At 48.2% G+C, this 22583-nt stretch overlaps 1 protein-coding gene across 4 annotated transcripts; it reads left to right on the top strand.

Annotated features, from left to right (window-relative positions):
• The first annotated feature begins 739 nt into the window (after window positions 1-739).
• On the top strand, window positions 740-22142 carry NDNF (neuron derived neurotrophic factor). 4 transcript variants are annotated; one of them, XM_083862133.1, is made up of 4 exons: window positions 740-1332; window positions 17703-17897; window positions 18856-18980; window positions 19835-22141. In XM_083862133.1, exons 2-4 carry the CDS (start codon window positions 17704-17706, stop codon window positions 21223-21225), a joined length of 1710 nt encoding a protein of 569 aa, XP_083718259.1. In that variant the 5' UTR covers window positions 740-1332; window position 17703; the 3' UTR covers window positions 21226-22141. The 4 variants fall into 4 exon arrangements, with proteins under 4 accessions (XP_083718259.1, XP_083718261.1, XP_083718258.1 ...); XM_083862135.1 differs by lacking the exon at window positions 740-1332 and adding an exon at window positions 6848-6930 and having other exon boundaries at window positions 19835-22142; XM_083862132.1 differs by lacking the exon at window positions 740-1332 and adding an exon at window positions 8363-8546 and having other exon boundaries at window positions 19835-22142.
• The last annotated feature ends 441 nt before the right edge of the window (window positions 22143-22583 follow it).

Below are 22583 nucleotides of genomic sequence, written 5' to 3'. Positions count from 1 at the left end.
CAGAATATGACAATTTGCATCCCTCCACTGAGGCTTTGCTGTCAGATTTGCTCCAGCTGTCTTGCAAAAAATAAAATAAAATAAAATAAAATAAAATAAAATAAAATAAAATAAAATGGTTTATTTAATTTTTGCTCCCCAAATCTGTTGAAATAATAGGGCAGTAATGATTAATTTCTGGGCATTGCCCATCAGCTGTTATCAATAATAACTTGCTTAATGCTTATGTAGCACTTGACATTTCTTGACTGATGTGCCAGAAAGGAAACAGAAAGAGATGGGTTTGTTTTTTAAATGGCAAAGGGTAGTTTTTGTCTTTTCGTTGCAGCTCTCAGGTAATGGTAGGAAAATTGTCCCTCGTTCCCCGAACCTGAAAGCTGCCTCTGACCAAAACGCGGCGAGGGAAAAGGTGAGAGGCTGAACACGCAGCTTCGAGACCCGTTTGCTCACTTGCAGCAGGGTTTAATAAATCCCGTTTCTCACGCATCCTTGACGGTCTCTCCCGCCTCCATCGCTGTTGGGATGTTCCGCGGCGCTCCCGCAGCCCCGACCGATTCCAGGCGGCGGCTGCGTGAGAGAGACGAGCGGGAGCCCCGCGTCCCCCCGGCCCCCGCATTCCCCCGTCCCGGCTTTGCTTTCGGGCGGGATCCAGCCCCGCAAGATGAATGTTGAATAGGCTCCGGCAGCGCGGCACAAAGCCGGGCGGCGCTGGCTCTGCCGGGCCGGGCTGGGCCGTGCCGGGCTCCCCGCGGTGCCGAGGGCTCTCCCCGGGCCCGCCCCCGCGGTGGCGGAGTGGTGACGGGGCGGGGCGGCCGCGCCCGCGGGGCACCCCCTGCCCACCCGCCCCGGCGGCAGCAGCGGCAGCAGCAGCGGCAGCAGCGGCAGCAGCGGCAGCAGCAGCAGCAGCAGCGGCAGCAGCGGCAGCAGCAGCAGCAGCAGCAGCAGCAGCGAGAGGCGCCGCCGCTCCGCGCCCCCTCCGCCAAACTTTTGCCGGCGCTCGGCCGCCCCGCGGCTCCTCCCGGGAGGCGAAGCCGGAGCCGTGCCCTCGCCCCGGGCGGCGGCGGGTGCCTGGGGGCGCTCCCGGCTTCTTTCCCCAGATTTTTATTGGTTTTTTCTTTTTTTTTTTCCCTCCTTCTTCCCGGCGGAGTGGGGTGGGGAAGGGGCTATAAAGCGCGAAGGGACGTGCGTGACACAGTCCCCGCCGCAGCCCGACCCCGCCGGAGCGGGGGGCTCGGTCAACACCCGCCCCCCTAAAGAACAAGTCAAAACAACCCCAGCCTCCCCCGCCGCGGGAGGGACAGCACGGGACGGGCCGGGAGCGGACGCCGCAAGGTAAGGCAGCGGGGTGCCTCCGGTGGCCCCGAGGCGGGCGGGGCCGCAGTGCCCAGACTCTGCTGCCGGACCCTCGGCCGGAGCGGGGCGGGGGCCGCGGCCACCCCGGTGCCGTCCCTGCGGCTGCGGGGCTGAGCCCGCCTCGTCGCGGCGCCGCTCCGCCGAGCCCTTTGCGGGACGCTGCCGGGAGAAACCTCGGCGCCCTCTCGGATCCCTCCCTCGCCTTCGAGGTTTGTTTTTTTTTCTCCCCGTTTTTGCCCCTCTGCAGTCCGCGGTGCCCCACAGCTCGTGCGGGAAGCCCGGCCCGTCCTCCGGCGCTGCCGCGGGGAGGTCGAGTGCCAGGCAGGCAGCGGCTCCGGCTCCGCCAGCATCGCACGTTCCTCTCAGGCAGAGAGAAAACTCTACGGTAGGATGTAAATGCTGAGGTTCGCTAGGTGCAGCCTTGGTTCTGTTTTTATTTCGACAGCGCGGAGACAATGGCTACAAAGCGTTGTTTAATCACTTGCAGATAGAACTTCTATGCATTTAAAGCTTCGCAGTTAAAGGCTAGCGTAGATTATTTTTGAAAGGCTGTGATTCTCTGAGCGTGTTTGTTCTTGATGAATTAACCCTTGAGCTGTAGCATGCCCAGGTTCACCGGACAGGTTAGCGTGGTGCCAGGGGTGAGTGTGACCCTGTCTGTGCCGTGCCCCCGGGGCTGCTCTGGAAATCATCCCGGCAGACACCGACACGGACCAGGCAGCCTCTGCACGGCTGGTTTCAGACTGCGGGTCGTGAAGCTTGTAGCTTCCCTCGGATTTCCCCTCCCCACCAAAGGAGCTGGTTAGCATCTAGTTACAATGTTATTTAGAACAAGTAAGCAGTATCTCTGTTCTTCTGGCTCGACTGAGCGGCAGGAGGCGAGCTCAGAGAGGGGGGGAGGCAAGGTCCCCGCCGTAAATTCCCGGACCTCCCTGCCCCAGCCGGCTGTTTATGAGCAGCCATGGACGGCAGGAGATGTTCAGTGGCACGCGTGGCACTGCACTCCACTGGAACATCCCGCAGTCGGACTGCTCTGACAGCCGCATCCAGCACTCAGGATGGGCTCCCAGCCGTTCCACGCTTGGTGGAGACAGTGGAGTTGTGTCTGTAAAAGTGGAAGGGGCGAGAGCGATGTGAGGGTGAATTCCTCCCCGGGCAGTCGGCGGCGAGTGATTTACGGCATCGGTGACCCTGGCCGGGCACTGCGGGCTCGGCCATAACCTGGTTTCCATAAAAAGGTGTGTTGAGTGTGAGACACCATCAGCACCCTTGGCCGTGCCGTGAGAGAGCAGGGGGGGAAAGTTTCTGCTCAGCCTGCTTTGAAAATCGCTGAATCTGAGCTATTTTAGGAATGGCATTTCGGATTGCTTCTTGTCAGGAATGCCTCATCCTCCTGGCCGTGGTCTCCTACCTCATAGCAAAACACGTACCTGCAGGAGAACTGCCCAGGTCAGCTTTCTAGTGCCACTACAACTCCCTCAAGTATTCAGAGCAATGCCTAGAATTTAAAACTTGCTGATATTTGAAGCAGGAGAGGACTTTACAAAACACTGAGAGATTTTTACCTTCTGGTCTGACCATTAGGAGTGTGGTGAGATGGGCAGCACTGCATCACATGTGGATACAGTGTGGATGTATCCAGGGTCCTGTGGCTGGATTTGACCCTGTTGTGAGCAGAGTGATATCTGTTCCTTCTGGGCTTTCTGTGTCAGCAGATAACGAGCCCTTCTGAATTTTGAAAGAGCTTTATAATATGTCTGCAAAATTCCTTGTCACATTTCTACGATGAGAACTGTGGGTGCATCCCACTCTCCTTGTCTCCGTTCAGCCCTGGACAGAAACCCTGTTGATTCCTGTGCTGTGGAGGGTGGGCACTACAGCATGTCACTGCAGCCCTACCAGCGAAGTGACAAAATATGCATGTTCCACTCCTGAATGGGGCCATGCTGGGCTCTGCCAGCACCTCCCTGGCACCAGCCACACCTGGCAGGTGGTGGCACAGGAGTGTGACGTGCCGCTGGTGTCATGGGGCCAGCAGGTCACGCCCCAGCCGCCCCGGGGAAGGTCAGGGTTTGGTGGTCAGATGAGAGGGAATTTGAGCACTGTGTGGGATGCTGACCCCACCGAGATGACCGTGGGCCCCTTTATTTAATTGTGATTAGTTTGTCACCGAGGCGAGGCAGAGCTGTTTAGGCTCGCCCTGCCGCCTGTGTTGTTGTGGGTGAACGCTTCGGAAACGCTGAGGAAAAGCTCCGAGGTTTCCCCAATGTTTATAAATACGATCTGGTGCAAACTGTCAAGCAAGCTGTTCAAAATCACGTCACGCCTGCGCTGCCTTCCCCGCCCGGCTAAAATGCCTTCTCCGCAGGGCCGGTGTGTTCATGTGTCGTTTGGAGCTCCCGGCACGCAGCCCCGGCCCATCTGCGGGGCTTTCCCAGTACCCCTCTCCTCCTCCTCCTCCTCCTGCCAGCCGGGCTGGGGCTGCAGCGCTGTGGGCAGGGTCGGTGCCTTTGCTCCACCCGCTCATTGGAGCCTGAGCCCCCTTCAGGGCTCCCAGGGCCCAGGCTGCCCCAACGCAACCCGACTCACAGGTTAGAACTGAGTGCAGGGGCAGAAAGGGCGTCTGCAAGTCCCCTTTGTCCTCCTTAGAAGGTTTGCCTACCTTGGATGTCCCCTAAAAACGAAGGGATAAACCCTTTCCTGAAAGCTCTATCCATGCAGGGGCCTTCTGCTCCATCCCATGCCCTCAGCAGGGCTGGATGGAGGCTGTTTACCGGATGTTTCACTCTGAAGCATGCCAGGGTCTTCTCCTTTAATATATATAAAAAGATGAGATGTTTATTAAACTCAGACCCTACTTTTTCTTCTACGATTTATGTCCCGAGAGGCTGGTGATAAACAGTTTATTAAAAAGAAATCTTGATTTATTTCTGCAAATGGTTAAATTTCAGCCTGGTACCAAATGGTTTTGTAGGAGACCACCTTTTATGCTTCCCATGGCAGTCGAAAGGATTGCTAGAAAAACAATCCAGAATCTGAGTAGGTTTGGCTAAAGGCGAGCCAGAGCTGCATGTCAGGGTTCGTGGCGCTTTTATGCAGCGAGGCGGTGGATTTTACCACGGAACATCTGGGCACTGGCTTCAGTTACAGCGCAGATTTTAGTGGGATAACAAGCCTTGCTTGGCTTTGCCTTCATTTTGAAGTCACTAAACTTTATATGAATAATAAAACTCTAAGCCCATTACTTCACTGTTTGCAAGGGGCTGTTTGGGTCCCCCCTCCGGGGTCTTGCATCTTTCTGGGGCCGGTTTTATTTTGCTGCGCTAAATGGGTATTTATCTTCTCGGTGCCTGGCTCGCTTGGGCGGGAGGCAGCTTTGCTAATTTGTAGCGATGGCCACTCCGGGGAGGGCGGGCAGGTTTCCATTCGCCCCCGCCGAAAGCGCACGTTTTCTGCATTAGGGGCAGCCTCGTGAAAACTGCGCCTTTCTCCTTCACAGCACCCGGAGGGACTGAGGTTGGTAACCTGCAGGGACATAGGGCTGCTCTGGGCCACTCGTGAGAGTTAAAGTAATGGGAAAGGGTTTGCTTTCTTTTTCTGTTGGATTATAAAATACAGAGGAGAAGAGTAGACTGGACTGAAGGAGGGAAGGGCTGCCTCTTTTATATGAGAAAAAAAGTTTGCCTGCCCTTACATAAGGGTGCACACACTGCTAGGAATGCTCCAGCATCAGGGAGGATAACCCCAGCCAGTTATGTACCAAAGAATACGTGTTTGGAATATAAATTCCATGCGAGAGCTCACAGAGGGTGTGAAATCAGTGTTTCTGTTGATCATGGAGCACCTGGAGTGATACTGAATGCTGATGAGCTCTGTATTTTGGTGTCACTGACTGTATAGGCATGCATAAACCAGAAGAAATCAGAACTACATCCAAGGAAGGAGAATATCCTGGGTAAGACCAGTGAGAAGGGACTTAAGGCACTGCTTGAGCTCTGCTAACTCATGAGTGGAGCAGTAAGCATTGCTTTGGGGAAAAGACAGAGTGCAGAAACTGTTCTGTTTCACATCATAACTGAGATGTACTTCTGTGGCAAAAAGCCTAATTAGATCAAACAGGGATAGTTTCTGCCTGAGAAGCTGACTGAAATAAGCTCGTGGATGGATGGAAGGAGCTTTGAAGGCTGAGGAGATGTTATGTTTGAAAACTTTAGCAAGATGTCATTTGGAGAGGAAGTATTTGCCCTTAAATTGGGAAACAGGTCAGGATAATAAATCATAACTCCAGGAGAATGTGCTTAAAGCTGGAAATACATCCAGAGGGGAGAGAAAGAGAGTAAATATTAGAAAGAAGTTAGTTCTTTCAGAATTCATTTTCTCATTTGCTGCATGCAAGGACACCCACTGAACAGCAGAAGGATAAATGTTAACACAGAGCTGTAACAGGGACCAGCTGAAAATCTCACAATTGTGTGGATGGCTTGGATTGCTCCACAGGGAGCACATCAGTCATGTGGGACACGGCAGAAACAGGCAGTGTGTCATGTCACCTCACATCTGAGGTAGCTGACAGTCCAACTTCACCAAAAACCTGATGGGGAGGGCATTTTACAGGATGGGTTTTAAATGACATTGCAGTAATCAGCAACATGAGCAGCCTGAGGAGCCAGCCCCGCTCTATAACTGCTTCACTAAACACAAACATGCCTGAGTTACCAGAGGGGTGCAGCAGATCCTGCACACAGCACCTCACAGTGGGTTCTGGCCTTCCACCCAGGTAGGTATTTTCTCACAGATAATTTCTCACAGATTTCTCAGGGTTGTTTCTGTTTGGCCTGAACTGGGACTGCTCTGGCTTCAGGGTAATTAAACTCAGGGGTTAGAAAGATGTTTGTTGCTTGTGTGACAGCTGAGATAGGAAGCAGTGGGTACTTGCTGCGAGCATCTGGAAAACTGAAAAGCACAAGGCAATAATTTATCTCTCCTACCTCCCTCCCTGCTCCAGGGGCCCGGATATGAATGCCCCTCCAGCGTCATCTTTGCACGCTCCCGAGGTGACACAGCACTGAGGCCAACACTTCCCCCGTGATTTACAGGGGAAAAGCATTGTTTGCCTAACTTAGTCTATTTTTTTTCCCCTGTATTATTTGAGAAAGCACAATTTTGTTGAAACTTTATTAGGGGGTGGGAAAAATTATGCTTTTCATCTTTCTCACGTTTAATTTGCTCAATACCAAGACAGAGCAGTGCCAGACCAGACAAGGCACGGTGAGATTGTGGGTTCCTCACACACATTTGCAGGGATGATTGGAAAGGAAGATGTTTGTACAAAGCAGCCAGAATATCGTGAAGAAGTGAGTGCTCCCTCTCTTTCTCTCTGTCTCTCTCTACTTCGTTTAGGTGCAGCAGATTTACTGCTAATTTGTTAATAGTCAAACAGCCTAAACATGCCTCAGCATTCTGAAATCCAGAAACCTGATGGAAATTAAGCAGTTTACAGATTGGGATGATGATGGTGTGCAAAAGCCTAGTGTCTTGGAGCTGCCAACTGGTCTCTGGATGTGAAGGAAAACATCAGTGAGCAGTTTCTAGTCCCTGGTCCTTCCCTTTCTTTGGCTACTAAATCTATGTTTAATTCCCTGGGGGTTTTCTCTCCTGGATAAGAATTACTTACTTGAGTATGATTTGTACGACTAATAGGATCTTATCTTTACTCTGGGAAGGCCCTAGGGGCTCTCTTAAACTGATTTTTCAGTAATGAGAAATAATGAATAAAAGTCTAATAGTCCTGGGGGGTATTAAAGTTACAATTTTGCAGGGAAGATTTAATATCAGTTGATTAAAACTTTTATAATCCTGTTATAGAACAATAGTCAGAAAAAATAATAAGAGGGAAAATAAGTAGGTTTTAAGACCCTCTCACATCATGTGAACAAGTCTAAATTTAATGTTTGAATTAAGCAGGTATTTTAAAGCAGGAGTCTAAGACATCTCTTGCAGTGTGTGATAGCAGGGTGGCAGGCTCAGGGAAAGAAACGTGCTATGTTAACTTATGGAGCACATTCTAATTCCCACTCATCTAAGAAAAAGCAGTTGCAAGGTGTTTATGAGAAAATCCAGGCAATTAGGGCTTAAACTAGAAAATGCAAAATTCATGGACCTCAGCAAAGTGTGTTTCCAGTAGCCCCAAACACGCTCTGGCTCAGCCTGTTGCTCATAGGGCACGTAAGCATCCCCACTGGGCTCTGTGGGCTCACTGTGGGTCTATTCACCCAGGGCCTGGGCAGAGCCCTGACTCCTGCTCCTCCCAAAATGTGTGGGAACAAAGTGAGACCAGGGAGCATCGTCCCTGTGGGCAGAGCCCCCCACACGGCTCCAGCCCAAGCCTCTGCTGAGATGCTTTGAGGGGACAAAGCACCAAGAAGCAGACACTGTTTTATGAATTTACACCTTTTTGGGTTTAACAACAATCAGCAGTGATGCTGGAATGACGCTTTGTCCTGTAGCAGCAACTTTCATCCCAGAATGTCGTGGCCATTTCCAGTCCCCAGCAAAGGGACACCCCCAGAAGGCAGCACCGGATCCCACCCCAGAGCTCTTATCACATCTTCCCCCTTTGGGAAGAGGAACACCCTTGGTGTACATTTCAGTCATCTCTGAATGCAGAAGCTCCTCCCTTCTCCCCTTTCCTCCCGTGTCAGCCCAGGATGTGTGGCTGCCGTAGGAGGGCCAGAGGCTTTGGGGCTGTTCGGATGTTCTCTCACCCATGACAGCGCGGCCTCCCTGCCCACACGGGTCCCCTCCGCTTCTGCTGGCAGCCAGCACATAAAGGGCTCACCTTTCCCCTGCCAGCCTGCACAAATAAACACTGGCCCAGCAGTCAAGTGGAGCTGAAACCAACCCTTGCAATAATGTGTTTTTTCAGACCCCTTACCACAGCTCTGCAGGTGACCCTGGCAGGTTTGGACTCTGGCACCGCATCCCTTTGGAACACCCATCCCTTTTGCACTTGGGAAGGACTTTCCAGCTTGGAAATGTACAAGTCCACTGCTTAGAAAACGAAAAAGTGCCAGAAGGAAGACTGAAGAATGGCAGCTCCCAAACATGCCCCTGTCCTGCTTTGGTGTGATGGGCTGGTGGCTGGTGAGCCGTGGTTGGACTCGTGGGGTCTTACAGCCACTCCTTAAACATGTGTGAGTGTCAGCTCTGACCAAGGCAACCTCCATGGCTCTGCCTCACTGTCTCCCCATCATTTTGCCCTTTGAAGTCAAATCCTTGCTCTGTCATGTGGCTCCCTAGTGCTGGAGGGGTTGAATGATGCTGGGTGAGCAGCTGGGGGAAGTTTGGATTTTCTTTGGAAGCAGTGGGAAGTGTCAGGCACCATGGTAGGGACAGCAAGTAGCTATGTCAAGAAATTTGGAGCAGCTCATGCCCTCCACTAACGTCTTTAACTAATTTATTGAGTTAATTTCACTAATTTATCTGTGGGAATCTGTGTCTTTCTTTAAAGCAGGATGCTGGGGGAATAAATACAAAATGTAGGCAGTGTGAGCATTCCTTCTCCTTCTCATACCTATCCATGTGCTGTATAAAAGTGAGCATGGAAAAGAGGGAATTTGCTGTGTGACATCCAGGAGCAGTGCTGAGGTGACTGTGCTCCCTGGGATGTGGTTCATCCAGGATGAGCCATCCTGTGCTCTCAGCCACTGCAGCCCCTGAAGAACCAGTGCTAAGAAATGGTGTGTGCTGCTTCCTGGGGATGGTGGGGATCAGTGTGGGAGACAATATCCATGCTGGATCTTTGCTGCTGTAACTGTGGCTGAGATCTGTGAGCTCTAACACAAAGAGCTGCTGGTAGAAATATGTAAATATCAACAGCTTCAGCCCTACATTTGATACTTTCCGTTTTCAAACACTTGACAAATGTTTACATATTTTCAGCAGCCCTTTTCCAGCTAGGGAAAATGAGACACGTAATCTATGAATTACTCTGATATGCAACAAATCATTATGAGAGAGCACCTCAACGGTTCATTAAGGACTTGCAGGGCCTAAGGCCTCCTTTGCATGCTTTTAAAGCTGAAGATAGGAAATACTAAAACTGAATCCAGTTTTGGATTGTAAGTGCAATCAGAAAGATTTAGATTCTGATGATAATTCAGGGATTGGAAATTTTAAGGGATCAGCTATCAATATAACACATATTACTGTGCTCATACGTAATGTGTACTGGCCTCTACTCCCAAATAGAAGAAGTGGAAATGGACTCAAGCCGTGCCAGAGGAGGTTTAGATTGGATATTAGAAAAAACAACTTCATGGAAAGGGCTGTTAAACACTGGAACAGGCTTTCCAGGGCAGCAGTGGAGTCACTATCCTTGGAGGTATCTAAAATATGAGTAGTTGTGGCACTTGAGGACACAGGTTATTGCTGGGTTTGCAACTGCACTCAATGCTCTCAGAGGGCTTTCCCAACCTAAACCGTTCTCAAATGGGCTAAACTCTGAATTCAGTATACAAACTCACCATTCCTTTGGAGCCAGTACCACTGCAGGGCACCATTCTGGTGGCAGCACAGGAATGCAGTCTCTTCCCCAGGTACTGCGGAGAAGCACCGTGGGTTGTTACTGCTGCTCTCCTCTGCTCTTCCAGCTTTCTGGAAAGCTGCTGCTGTTCCTCTCTGTGCTATGGCAGGTGAGAAACCCCCAGTGGTAATAAGGGCGGTGTGGTAACATGGCAAAGGAGGATTCCTGAGCTGCTGTTGTGGGAAATCTGTGTGTGTAGAAGTAGGAGAGTGGGAATAGCAATACCTGTGGGCTGCCTGTGGTTTGTAATCCAGTGTACGTGCGTGGTGGTGTTCCTGATGCTGAAGGAAACTGCATGTCTGATGGAACCTCTGGGAATCAGCCCCTGTGCACCTGACAGGTTTTCCAAGCAGTATTCCCTTTATTAATCACCAACCAAAAAGCAGAAGGGGAGAAGTGCATAAGGAATTGCAGCGTGCTCATGGTACAGCTTTCCACAGAATGTGAGTGCTCCGGTTGTTGCTGGAGCTGCCGGAGCTCAGCTTCTCCTGCTCCTGCTCTGGGAGTCACTCTGGTGACCTGCAGCTCTCTGCCTGTCTCTACCTCTCGTATTCTCCCCTTTAGCAAACACCTTGTTGGCCAGGAGCAGCTGCCATGCCAGTGTTATTCCCTAGGAATGGCTCAAGCAACCTAAACTTCTGTAGTTAACAAAGTTCACAACTTTGGCATTGTGATGTAGCACTTTCCTAAGTCTTCCTGCCCTGGCAGTTTGATGCCACAGCAGGATGCAGGCTCCTGGTTCTGTTCACAGTATCACACCCTGACATTTCATCTCTGTCCCTGGAGGATTTTGGCGAGGATGCTCACTCATAATGTCATCACAAAGCATTCCAGAGGAACAGTGGGAAATTGTAGGAAATACCAACAGGCTGGTGTTGGTTGTAATTTGTAATTGTTCGTGTGTTCCTCCCTGCTAATCCCCTCGCTGAAATTCATTACAGAGAGTGAGCAACCTACACCCGGAGAGCTGTGCTGAAGGCAGAATGACTTGGCCAAGGAAAGTAGCTATTGTTTTATGAATAAAGGAAAGGATTATATTGGGATTTCCTTGAACGAGGAAAGTCTCTGCCCTACTTTTATTGCTTGTTACAAGGGGATAATAATTACTTTCCATTACAAAACACCTCCAGCGCTTGCACTGAAAGATTTGCGGTAGAGCTGTGTAGCATTCAGGGCTGGTTATCTTGAACAGCCTGGAGTTGTGCAAACTGAGATTTCTCTGCCTTATTTCTCCAACTGGGGCTCGACCTCTGCTGAGACTATGGAAAAAATTCCTCTACTCCGACTTGGGTTAGACTCTCCGAGCGTGACACATTTTCCTCTGGAGGAGCTGGTACCAGTCACCTCTCCCATGACGCCTGTGCCCTCTCCTGGAGTGACATCCAGCACACCTGGAGGCTCTGTACGGCCTTGGGAAGACGAGCAGAGACAGCAGCGGGGATCCAGCCGGTGCTGGAGTGGCCAGGGGAGGAAACATCTGTCCTGGATTGCTCCAGCACATCCCTGCTTCCCGCGCCGCTGCCACCCCCTCTCAAGGCGAGGCGCGGAACAACCGAGCATTGTAACTGGGGCCGCTGGGGGCGCGCTGTTTGTTTGGGTTTGACACTCGTGGGCAGAGGTGGCTGTGAGAGAGAGAAGCGCTGGTATGTGGTCTCTCTTTGAAAAAAAGGAAAACTACGAGTCATTTCCTTGAGCGTCCCAAATGGCATCTCCTGGCTCAGCTGGTTTTTGAAGCGTCCAGCTGCCACCAGCTCCAGGGTGATGATTTTGATGTGATCGGGGTGGAATCTGTTTCCACTAAAAGTGGAAAAATAAATAAGTCTCAGTTTAGAAGCAGAATAGTCCACGTAAAATTTGATTTTTTGATACTGTATCTCCCCAAGTAGGTTTGCTTTTCAACATGTCTAATTTGAGACAGCTCTGCATTTTCTAGTGATGCCCCTTTGGAGTCAACCTCTCCCCCAAGCTCTAGCCCACTGCTACTGTTGTCCATTAAGATTTGGTAGAAATGTACCCTCATTTCTTCATACCTTCCTATTTTTACATGGTCGTATTTGTTCCCTGTAATGCTACAGCGATTTGCTTGGCTAAAACAATATGCTCACCAAAGAAAAGTGGTGGCTTGAATTGGAATTGCAAGAGGTGCTGGGGCAATCCACAGATTATTGGACCCTCCATGCTTCAGAGGCACCATTATAGTCCATCATGTCCCTGTGTACTTATGGAGCTTTAATCCATCAATTACAGGTCCCTGAGAGCTCCTTCCCTCCCAGTTACAGCTGGTCCTGCCAATGGGGGCTGCCATGTCAAGCTGGCTGTGGCATGACACAAAAAATTGGTCTTTAAAATCCACAGAGAGAGTGATACACTCTTGCATCCCTGTTAGGGCTGCATTCCTTGCCCTGAGCCCCTGGAGAGGTCCCACAGCCCTGCCTGGCCCCTGCCTAGGCACCAGCAAGGACCAGACAACAAGTATTCAAAAGCAATGCTTAAAAAAAAAAAAAAAAAAAAAAAAAAAAAAAAAAAAAAAAAGGAGCCACAAAAAAAGCCCAAATGAAAAGCATACCAGACGTTTTCCACATCCTTTAGGGAATAGTCAGCATTAAACAGCAGGCCTTCACTTTTCCCCTTTGGTCTCCCCCTAAACAAACAAACTGAGCAGCTCCCAGTAAATGCTTAAATTGCAAAGGTGTTATTTTTCCTTGTTTGCACATTAAAAATAACTAATTGCACTACAATCCAAATTTATAAGTGCTTTTAAACTCCTCTGTTGCTCAGGTGGTAACTGTGTGTGTTGAGGTGCATGTATTTGTGGCATTATCTCTGGAAAAGGAGTGTATAATGGAAAAGCTCATAGCCTTTTTACTTGCAGCATTCCTATAATAAGTCAAAGTCACACAGTGCCCTTTTATTTCCAAAGCTGGACTTAAATCACGTCAATAAATCTGCAGACTTACTATGAGATGCAGCATGGGTAATGTAAACAGAAAAAAAAAAAAAAAAACCAAAAAACAAACAAACAAACAAACAAACAAAAAAACCCCCAGCACACCAGAGTTTAAAAATAGGATGTAAGGAGGAAAAAAAGTTAACCATCTATACAATAAAAAGAGAAGAAATGCAACCCAAGAGCACTGTGTCAGGCAGTGCCTTGAAATTATCCTCACTAAATTACAGTCGTGCTCTTCCCACTCTCTGTAATTAATGTAAGAGTTTGGTTATTCCAGACCAGGTAAACCCCAGATCTTTTCTGTTTTGGTATTTTAAGTCCTTCACAGGTCTGGGTGACCTGAAGACAGTTGAGGAGTAAAGCAAATTATTTCCATAGATCAAGGAAGATGAGTGTGAACAGGTACCAGTGTTGCATGTGGTGAATCCAGTACTTCTCTCTCTTTTTCCACAGCATAGTTGTGTTTGGTGAGATTGAACCTTCCTGTGAGTGTCTGTGTGAAATAAATGCACAGTGACGCTCAAACAGGAGGACACAACTGCTTGGATCCCCAAGAGCCAAACAAAATGGGTCCTTGGCTTGCTGGGTGGGATTTCTGTGGTGGGATGTAGGAGCCTCTGATCTCTTACAGAGTACGCCCTGCAGAGCCACACGTCAGTGCTGGGAAGAAAGGTCAATCAGAAAATACCATAGGCTTGAGCAGGGAAATTAAAAAATAGGGTCATTTGTCCCCAAGGCCACCTGTTTCTGGCTTGGGTGAGGATGTGCTTACCCTGCTGAGTCTCTGGGAAAACCCCACCAGGTGCTGCCACAGCTCCAGCTAATTTGTCCCTCAGAGAACCTGAGCCAGCTGCAAATCCCATTACTGTCTCCATTTCTGGTCCTAATTGCAGGTTACCTGGAGATTTGCAGATGGAATTTGCTACCTGGAGGTCTTAAAGGCAGGAGAGAGAGGGCTGTGTAGGGCTTTTGTAGGTGGGATTTTGGAAAAGTTAGGTTAGGAGATTATTAAAAAGATAGGAATTAATTGTAATTGTCATTAACTCCACAACCTGACTGAATGATTGTTTTCATGTATGTGCTTATAGCTCAAGTTTATAAAATGCCATTTATAAAATGGTTATTTATATTTTGTGAAAGAAGGGAAAAGCCCCAAGCCTCTGGCAAGGTGGTGAATTTTGAAGTGTTTAAAGTCGTGTATCTCCCTCTCCAATGTACAGCATGTATTTTTCTTCTGTTGATCTTTCTGGGTAAATACAGCTGGGTTCATTGAGCAAACCTCTCCTGAGGTGTGGCTCTTGCTATCGGAGTGTTCATGTAGCCTGGCAGCTGCTCACCTGGGGACGGCACTGCCGTATTCCAGGATCAAATCCAAGGAAACCCTGGCCATGTAACCCTGGCATCCCTCAGCCTGCTCGGGTTCAGTGTCCTGGTGCCTGGCAGGAGAAACTAAATGGCCTCATCCCCTGGGTGCAGCCCTGCCTGGGGGGAGATGGGACCCTCTGGGTGCTCCATGCTCAGTCTGACTCCCTAGGTTGGTCAGCCAGCAGGACTTTACCCTCTGGCTTTAAGGCTCAGTTGAAACAGAGTTTGGGGAAGAAGTGAGAGGTACAGATGGGCCATTAGAGGGCAGTTTTGCAATCCTGGAGAAGGAAAAGAGCGCTTATTATTTCACTTAGAACTGTTTATTTTGGCACTCTCTTAAATTCAGTGATAAACAGCAGGCAAATCCCTCCAGTCAGCAGGAGTATATCAATAAAATATTGACTCAGAGTTTAAAAGAAAAGAAAACAAGACAAACTTGTAGAAAATGGAATAAAAGACATTTAAGGAGGCGGCACAGCCTAGAGAACAAAAAAAAGTCACACAACATATTTCACGTAATTTGTGTGGCTTAGCAGTGCAGTGCTAGGCCTCAGCTTGTACCTGGCTTCCAAAAACAAATCCAAGACAAGAAAATGGTTTGTTGGGACTTTCTGAGGGTTGGGTGGCAGAGCACAAATCCACAGGCTCACATCTAGCAAGTGCGTTTCTGAGGGACTCTGTCAAAGTCATTGGTGAGCTTGCCCAGAAACAAACATGGGATGAATAAATGGGCTTTTTGCTTTGCTCTTGATGTTTTGTATGAGTAAACTATAGAGGGTTTAGCTTGAAACCCTGCCAAATTACAATGAGTGCCCTGCAAAAACTAAAATCTATTTATTAACTGGTGTGAAAGGGCAGTGTAACACTGACAGCACAGCTTCCAAAAACTGTGAGCAAGGTTTGGATGCCTCTTTGCTGTTGTCTCACTTTTGGAAATGTCGTGAATGAAAACTGGGCCCATTTTAAGCCTCTGAGGTTAGAGACGTGAAAATGAAAGCACTCAAAATTCTATTAATTTGCCAAAGAACAGAGATTGTAAAAGTTTCCCTTTTCAGTAACAGCTGACAACTTTGCAACGCATTTCATGTGTGGGATGGGCAGGGATCACAGAACTAAATTTAATGTGTCTTCTTGGAGTTATTTTTAAGCTGAAATGCTTTTTAGAAGCATTTAGAAGAAGAAATTGTAGACAAATCTGTACTGTGTCACTGCTCTGTAGCTGGTAAGGGGGGCAGAAACACTGTTTATGGGAGTTTTTAAAGTGCATTAGCTAGTGAAATTATTTAAGAAGTGAGGCTTAGCCTGTGATCAAAATGGTTTATTTTAGTAGAGGTTACATTGTACCAGAACTGACTATGGGAATACACAGGATTGCAATTTCAGGGGGTTCATGTGGAGGACGCTGTCTGCAGAAAGTGTCAGAGTTTCTTACCTAACCAAATAATCTGCTGTAACTGTTGTGATTAAGTTGGAAGGAATTTCATCCCTGTTGGCCAACAATAATACTCGAAAAATCAATAAACAGCATGTTAGAGCACACAAAACTCATCATGCTTTGTGTGAGGGGAGCTTTCTGCCAGCTTTGGTGACTCAAGCCAGCAAGTATTTTGACTTACGATCTTTGCTCCAAAAGGTCAAATGTCTCCAGCTTTGCTGGTAAGAATCAACACTTCAGTCTGAATTTGAGGAACTCAGGACCTGGTTGGGATAGATTTTGACAAAGGCTGGGAAAGCTAAATCAGGATTTACCTGCAGGTAGCAATTGCATTGTTAGGTAAAGCCCTGGACTCCTTTCCTTTCTGTAGGGCAGAGCACTGCAGTTACCTGTCATTAAACCATCCCAAATGATAACAGCACAGCATTTGAGACCTAAAATTGCATCCTGTGAGGGAGTACTAAGTGCACATCACTCCTGGCTTGTGGATATGCTGAGTTTGCCATGTGTTTTCCCTCTCCCATCCTCATTTTCAGTGGGAAAATAGAAAGATGAAGGATCTGAGCTGGACAGCAGGAGTTGGAGAAAACACTAGAAACGAGGGAGGCAGTGAGCTGATATTGGGGGAGAGCAAGAGAGGGTGAGTGGGGGAGACCTGCATGTTGGTCTGAAGGAATGATTAAATACCAACAGAGGCAGAAGAAGCAAAATGAGGGTGAAAATAGCCCTCCATAACCTTGCTGGTGTCAGAAGCCCTGCTGTGCAGCATGTGGGGGGCTGTGTTTAGCTATCCTGAGAGCAGCACAGGCAGAAGGGGAGCTGGAGGCAGCAGGGAGAGGGATTTAGGAAGAGCAGCTGGCTTGGACCACAGTGTGCCACTTCTCAAGGAGCTTCATGTTTGCTATTTTCACATAAAATATTAGGGATGGTGGGAACAAGAACTATCTCAGCAGCAGATTTGATCTTAAAGGTAAAAGAGAGAGTTTGCTAGAAAGTAGTAGTTACTTCACAGTACTCAGAGCAGTGTATGACTGCACACTCAGCCAAGGGACAAGATAAAACTGTTCCTGCCAGCTCAGCTTTTACCATGTCTCTCTCTAAAATCAGTGCTAACACAGTTTAGGTAATCGCCTAAATGTCCTAAATGTCTTTTTTTTCTTTTTTTCTTTTTTTTTTTTCTCCCCTCCTAATTAAAAATGGTTCTCATTTAACAATTTTAACTTGATATACTTGTACCAGAAATGGGCTGTTTCCCCTTTCCCCTGCCCATCCCAGAGCCATTATAGATGAGATCACCTACTGTATTGAAAGATTTCTAGCCTGTCCTACGTGTTAAGGTAGTAATTTCTGACCTAGTTACAGACATAATAATGAAAGGCTGAGATTATGAATTATTATGCCTAATTTGTAAAGGATTCTCCACTTCTGTGTTTTGCAATTCCCATCAGGCTTGAGGATTAAACCCTGCTGAATTGCATGCTAATACCAATGTGCTTTGAATATGTGTGAGTTTGTATCACATGTTTTCCTAATTCGCTATTTTTATAAAGAACAGTTTCACTGGAAATATTTACTTTCCAGAGGATTGTTGGAAGCCCAACCAAAACCTCCTGGAGGAAGTGAAGCCGATGTACCCTCCATCTGCTCTGTGCTTACTGTAGCTCCCAAAGCCAGTGGGCTCTGTCTCTGCTGCAGCAAAACACCAACGTGTAACTCACCAAAGCATGTGGAAGGCTTTTGCTCTTTGGTAGTGATTCCAGTCTGAAATCAGTGTCTGGGCTTGCTTCAGTCACAGTTCAGGGTGGGAAACTCTTGGTGACCCCCTTTACCCAAGCACCGTGACAGTGCAAGCTCAGTGCTCACAGTGAGTTTTGCTGATGCTTGTGGGGCAGTGAATGTGCCTGCAGAACACGAGGTGTGCATGAGGTTGGTGCAGGAGTGAGTGCCCATGTTCCAGCACAGAGGAGCTGCATGTGGTGCCCCTCCTGAGGTGGGACTCCCTGTCGTTGCTGCAGGATGCTCCTGCTGCGCTGCCCGCTGCTGCTCCTGCTGCTGCTGCTGCCACTCCACTCCAGGCCCCAGAAGTTGCCCACCAGGGATGAGGAGCTCTTCCAGATGCAGATCCGGGACAAGGCGTTTTTCCACGACTCATCAGTCATCCCTGACGGGGCTGAAATCAGCAGTTACCTCTTCCGAGACACCCCCAAAAGGTATTTCTGTCTGACCCGAGGAAGGCCAGCTTTGAGGACAGTAGCTCTCGTTGCTGGGTGCTTTGAGATAAAAACCGGATCCCAACCAGAAAAACACAAATGCCACAGTGTTCTGTTTGGTGAAGTAAATATGTGAGGCTCCATCCCAATCTGGCCTCCACATCTGAGGGTCTGTCCAACTTATTTGATTTCTGGGATAAGCCCAGAGCTCCCCCAGACTGCAGAATTTCCCTGAAGTGGGGCTGCTAACACATCTGAAGGCAATGGGAGCGGGGAGGAAATTAGAAACTACAGGCTTGACCCACCACGCTTGTCCCTCTTCATTGTTCCCTACTGTGCTTTAAAGAAGCAGCATTAGGCAGCCTGGTCTGAACTCCCCACTTCCCAAACTCCACCCTATGGGTCAAAAAATCCTGAGAGTTAGACTGGGGAAGACCCTGACACCCCAGAGAGTTCAGGGAAGAGCTGCATTACCTCATTATCACATACCTTCTCCAGCCTTCATTGGTGAGGAACATTTTACAGTAGGTGATGTGTGGTGTCTGGAGGGGTGTGGGAGGGCAGCTTGGTGGGTGGGTGTATCTCTGTGTGCTTACCTAGACACAACGTAAAATGTGTGTCCTGCTTGGAAGAGCATATCCCTAAGTTCTAGGAGAGATCCCGTTTCCCTCATTTATATCTCTGTGATTATTTGTATTTAGGTAGTACAGAGGCAGAAAGTAAAGCTGCTGGAGGGGAGGGTAGGAGGCCGGAAACCCCTCTGCTCTGCCTTGACACAGAAGTGTGAACTCTGCTCCTTAGCTCTGGCTCACCAGCCTTTCCATGCTCCCTCTGCCTGCTGGGAGCACCTTTGATGCTGTGGCCCCACCAGGACCATCCCTGATCATGTCAAGTTAATCCCTGCCCGTTGGCTGCCATCAGGAGTTCCTGACCTGTGTGTCTGTTAACCTCCCTCTAGGTATTTTTTTGTGGTTGAAGAGGACAACACTCCCTTAGCAGTGACAGTGACACCGTGTGATGCCCCTCTGGAGTGGAAACTGAGTGTGCAGGAGCTCCCAGAGGAAGCCAGTGGGGAAGGATCAGGTAACAAACCATCAGTGACTTTCCCTGTCCCCTTCCCTGCTCTTCTCCTGGATTTAAGGTTCCTCAAACACTGAGTCACACAGCAGGCCTGTCTTTATGATCTGCTGTTTTGGTCTTCCAGTGCAGGGAGCAACATGAAAAGGAAAAGGGCTACACAGAAATAAAAGCTGAGGTTACAGTCACAGAGGTCTGGATGCTGCCAGAGCAAACTGTTTGCCCAGAGTGACTCAGTTTGATGGGAGCTTTGCTGTGAAATGTTTACACAAGATAAGAATTGGAGAGACAGGGCTGGCACTGCAGCAGGACTGAGCTCACCCCTTGGAGGGGCTCATCTCCAGACATGGAGCCATGTAGCTGCTGCTCAGGAGAGAAAAGGGTGCCAGACCCTCTGACACATGTGCTAAATTGTCACACACACCACACAGTATGGCAGACACACCTCTGGTCCCCACTGTGTTTAGCAACAAAATTTTAGTGTGACTCAGATGGCCAAAGCCAAGGGTCCACATCCAGGAACAGGCAGGTGAGAGTTTATTTCCCCTGGGGAAAACTGCAGGGCAGCTCCAAGTGGGATGCCTAACACTCCAGTGGAAGGTGTTAGCTACCATTCATGAGACTCCATTGACGCTGATCAGGTGGAATTTCTATTGTGTTTGGGTTGAACCTGAGTGCCAAACCAATTTTCCTCTCTGATTTGACAGAAGTGTTCATCAATTACATCTTCCTCAGAAGACAAAACCTTCCTTTTCCATCTCACATTTGTATTTTATGCAGTAAAATGTGCCTGTTAGAGGTCTGTTTTTCACATTTGCAGAGAGTGTCTGTACAAATGTTTCCTTTTGCTTCTATTCCAGGTGACCCAGAGCCCCTTGAACAACAGAAACAGCAGATTACCAACGAGGAAGGCACGGAGCTCTTCTCCTACAAAGGCAACGACGTGGAGTACTTTGTGTCCTCCAGTTCCCCTTCTGGGCTGTACCAGCTGGATCTGCTGTCAACAGAAAAGGACACCCATTTTAAAGTGTATGCAACCACGACTCCAGAGTCAGACCAGCCTTATCCTGAGTTACCTTACGATCCCAGAATCGATGTCACCTCTCTGGGACGTACAACAGTGACGCTGGCATGGAAACCCAGCCCTACGGCCTCCCTGCTGAGACAGCCCATCCAGTATTGCATAGTCATCAACAAGGAGCACAACTTCAAAAGCCTCTGTGCTGTTGAAGCCAAGCTCAGCTCTGATGACGCCTTCATGATGGCTCCAAAGCCAGGCCTGGATTTCAGTCCCTTTGATTTTGCCCATTTTGGCTTCCCTGCAGACAACAACTCCGGCAAAGAACGTGGCTTCCTAAAATCATCCAAGTCTGGGCGGCAAATGTCCCCAAAGCCGAGAGTTGATCTGCACAGAGTTTGTATTGGGAACAAGAACATCTTCACTGTGTCTGACCTGAAGCCAGACACGCAGTACTACTTTGACATGTTTGCAGTGAACACCAACACCAATATGAGCACTGCCTATGTCGGCACCTTTGCCAGGACCAAGGAGGAGGCGAAGCAGAAAACAATCGAGCTGAAGGATGGCAAAGTTACAGATGTGTTCATCAAGAGAAAGGGAGCTAAATTTCTACGCTTTGCCCCTGTTTCATCTCACCAAAAAGTCACCTTTTCTGTTCATTCCTGCCTGGATGCTGTTCAGATCCAAGTTAGGAGGGATGGGAAACTTCTCTTGTCTCAAAGCGTGGAGGGCGTGCGGCAGTTCCAGCTCCGGGGGAAAGCAAAAGCAAAATACCTTATTAGGCTGAAGGGCAGCAAGAAAGGTGCTTCCATGCTGAAGGTCCTGGCTACAACCAGGCCTAACAAGCAGTCATTCCCTTCCCTCCCTGAAGATACGCGGATCAAAGCCTTTGACAAGCTCCGCACGTGCTCCTCGGTCACGGTGGCGTGGCTGGGCACGCAGGAGAGGAACAAATTCTGCATCTACAAGAGGGAAGTGGATGACAATTACAACGAAGAGCAGAAGAAAAGGGAGCAGAACCAGTGCTTGGGTCCAGACACGAGGAAGAAGTCGGATAAGGTTCTCTGTAAATACTTCCACAGCCAGAACATCCAGAAAGCAGTGACCACAGAGACAATCAGAGGCCTGCAGCCTGGCAAGTCTTACCTGCTGGATGTTTATGTGATAGGGCACGGTGGGCACTCGGTGAAATACCAGAGCAAACTGGTGAAAACAAGGAAGTTCTGTTAGTGGCCTTGGACAGAGGAATACAGGGAACTCCGGACTGAGCATTATCCTGCTTCCCAGTATACGGATTGACTACTTGCACAGCTGAGAAGCTGTGCCCTGTATTTGTACTGTGTAGAAAAGATATCAACCTGTATATTTATGTTTACATAAGTTGTTGTCCAGAGGAACTGAGGCTGGTGCTGTCTGGTAGCACCTGGCAGTGGTGTTATCATGTGTCCAGTGACCCACATGTGATGCTCAGTAGATGTCCAAGGTAGCAGAAAACCTCGGAGGAACTGGCACGCCTTTGCTTCCATATTGCATGAACTGCTTCTAAATTATTTTATACTTTAAAAGGCTGAGATACATCATTTGTCCACCTTGTTACTCACACACAACTCACAGACATATGCCCTTTCTCTCAGTGTAGATGGTAGGGTTTCTGTAAATTATTTTATAGAGTCTTGTTTTAAATGTTTCTATGATTGTAAACTATTAAAGTCTTCCCTCAATAAAATACAGATCTAAACTAAGTATTACCTGGGCTGCACATGAAGCAGTTTCATTGCTAATGTAAATTCTTACCTAGCTGATTTTCATGTTTAAATACTGTATGTATTTCATGTACAAAGTAGCCATAACGTTATATTCCTGTACATAAAATTAAAAATATTAGATTATATATTGCTGACATTTTGTTGGTGGTTTTTTTTTTTTTTTTTTTTTTTTACATTCTAAGGGGGCAGACAAACATGGGGACAGAAGAGATGTGCTGAAACTTAAACTGAATTCAGTTTTCCTGTTTCATTGCGGTTTGGAGTCTGAGTTAGAAAGGCCATGCAGATCTTTTGTATGATCATTTGTTATACTTTGTTGGATTGTCATTGGAAGCATTTGCTTTCTGGATGCTGCTGGTTTGACCACAGTAGTAATAAGCTAAAAAGATTGTACTTTTTCCATTTACAAGAATGGTAGTGCCACCAAAATCCCAAGTACTTTCATTTAATTTGCAGTTACTTCCATGGTGTAGATTTCTTTGAGATATTATATTTCTAGATACAATATTTTCTGAATTGTTTTCTTTGTTTTTGCATGTCACCACCATTGACTCAAAAGCCTGTAGAGAGCTGCTTAATAGAAAACACTCCTCAGAGAAGCAGCTAGGCCAATCCCGTTTCAAGCAGTGAAGGTTGGAGAGAAAAGGACTGAAATCCATATAAAGGCTCAAAGCAGGCAGGCTCAAGCTCTTAGGCTGCTGACAGGGAAAACCAGACCTGTCCTCCTCTGCAGAGGGAAACTCCAGTTTTCCTGGGCCCTGCAGTGTTGAGCTCTTCACATTTTCCTTTTTGCTGTCCCCAGCACATTCCAGGTTGCAGACT

The sequence above is a fragment of the Zosterops lateralis genome (assembly GCF_965231275.1).
Source record: "Zosterops lateralis genome assembly, chromosome: 5".
Taxonomy (NCBI): Eukaryota; Metazoa; Chordata; class Aves; order Passeriformes; family Zosteropidae; genus Zosterops; species Zosterops lateralis.
This window is presented reverse-complemented; position numbering and strand designations above follow the sequence as displayed.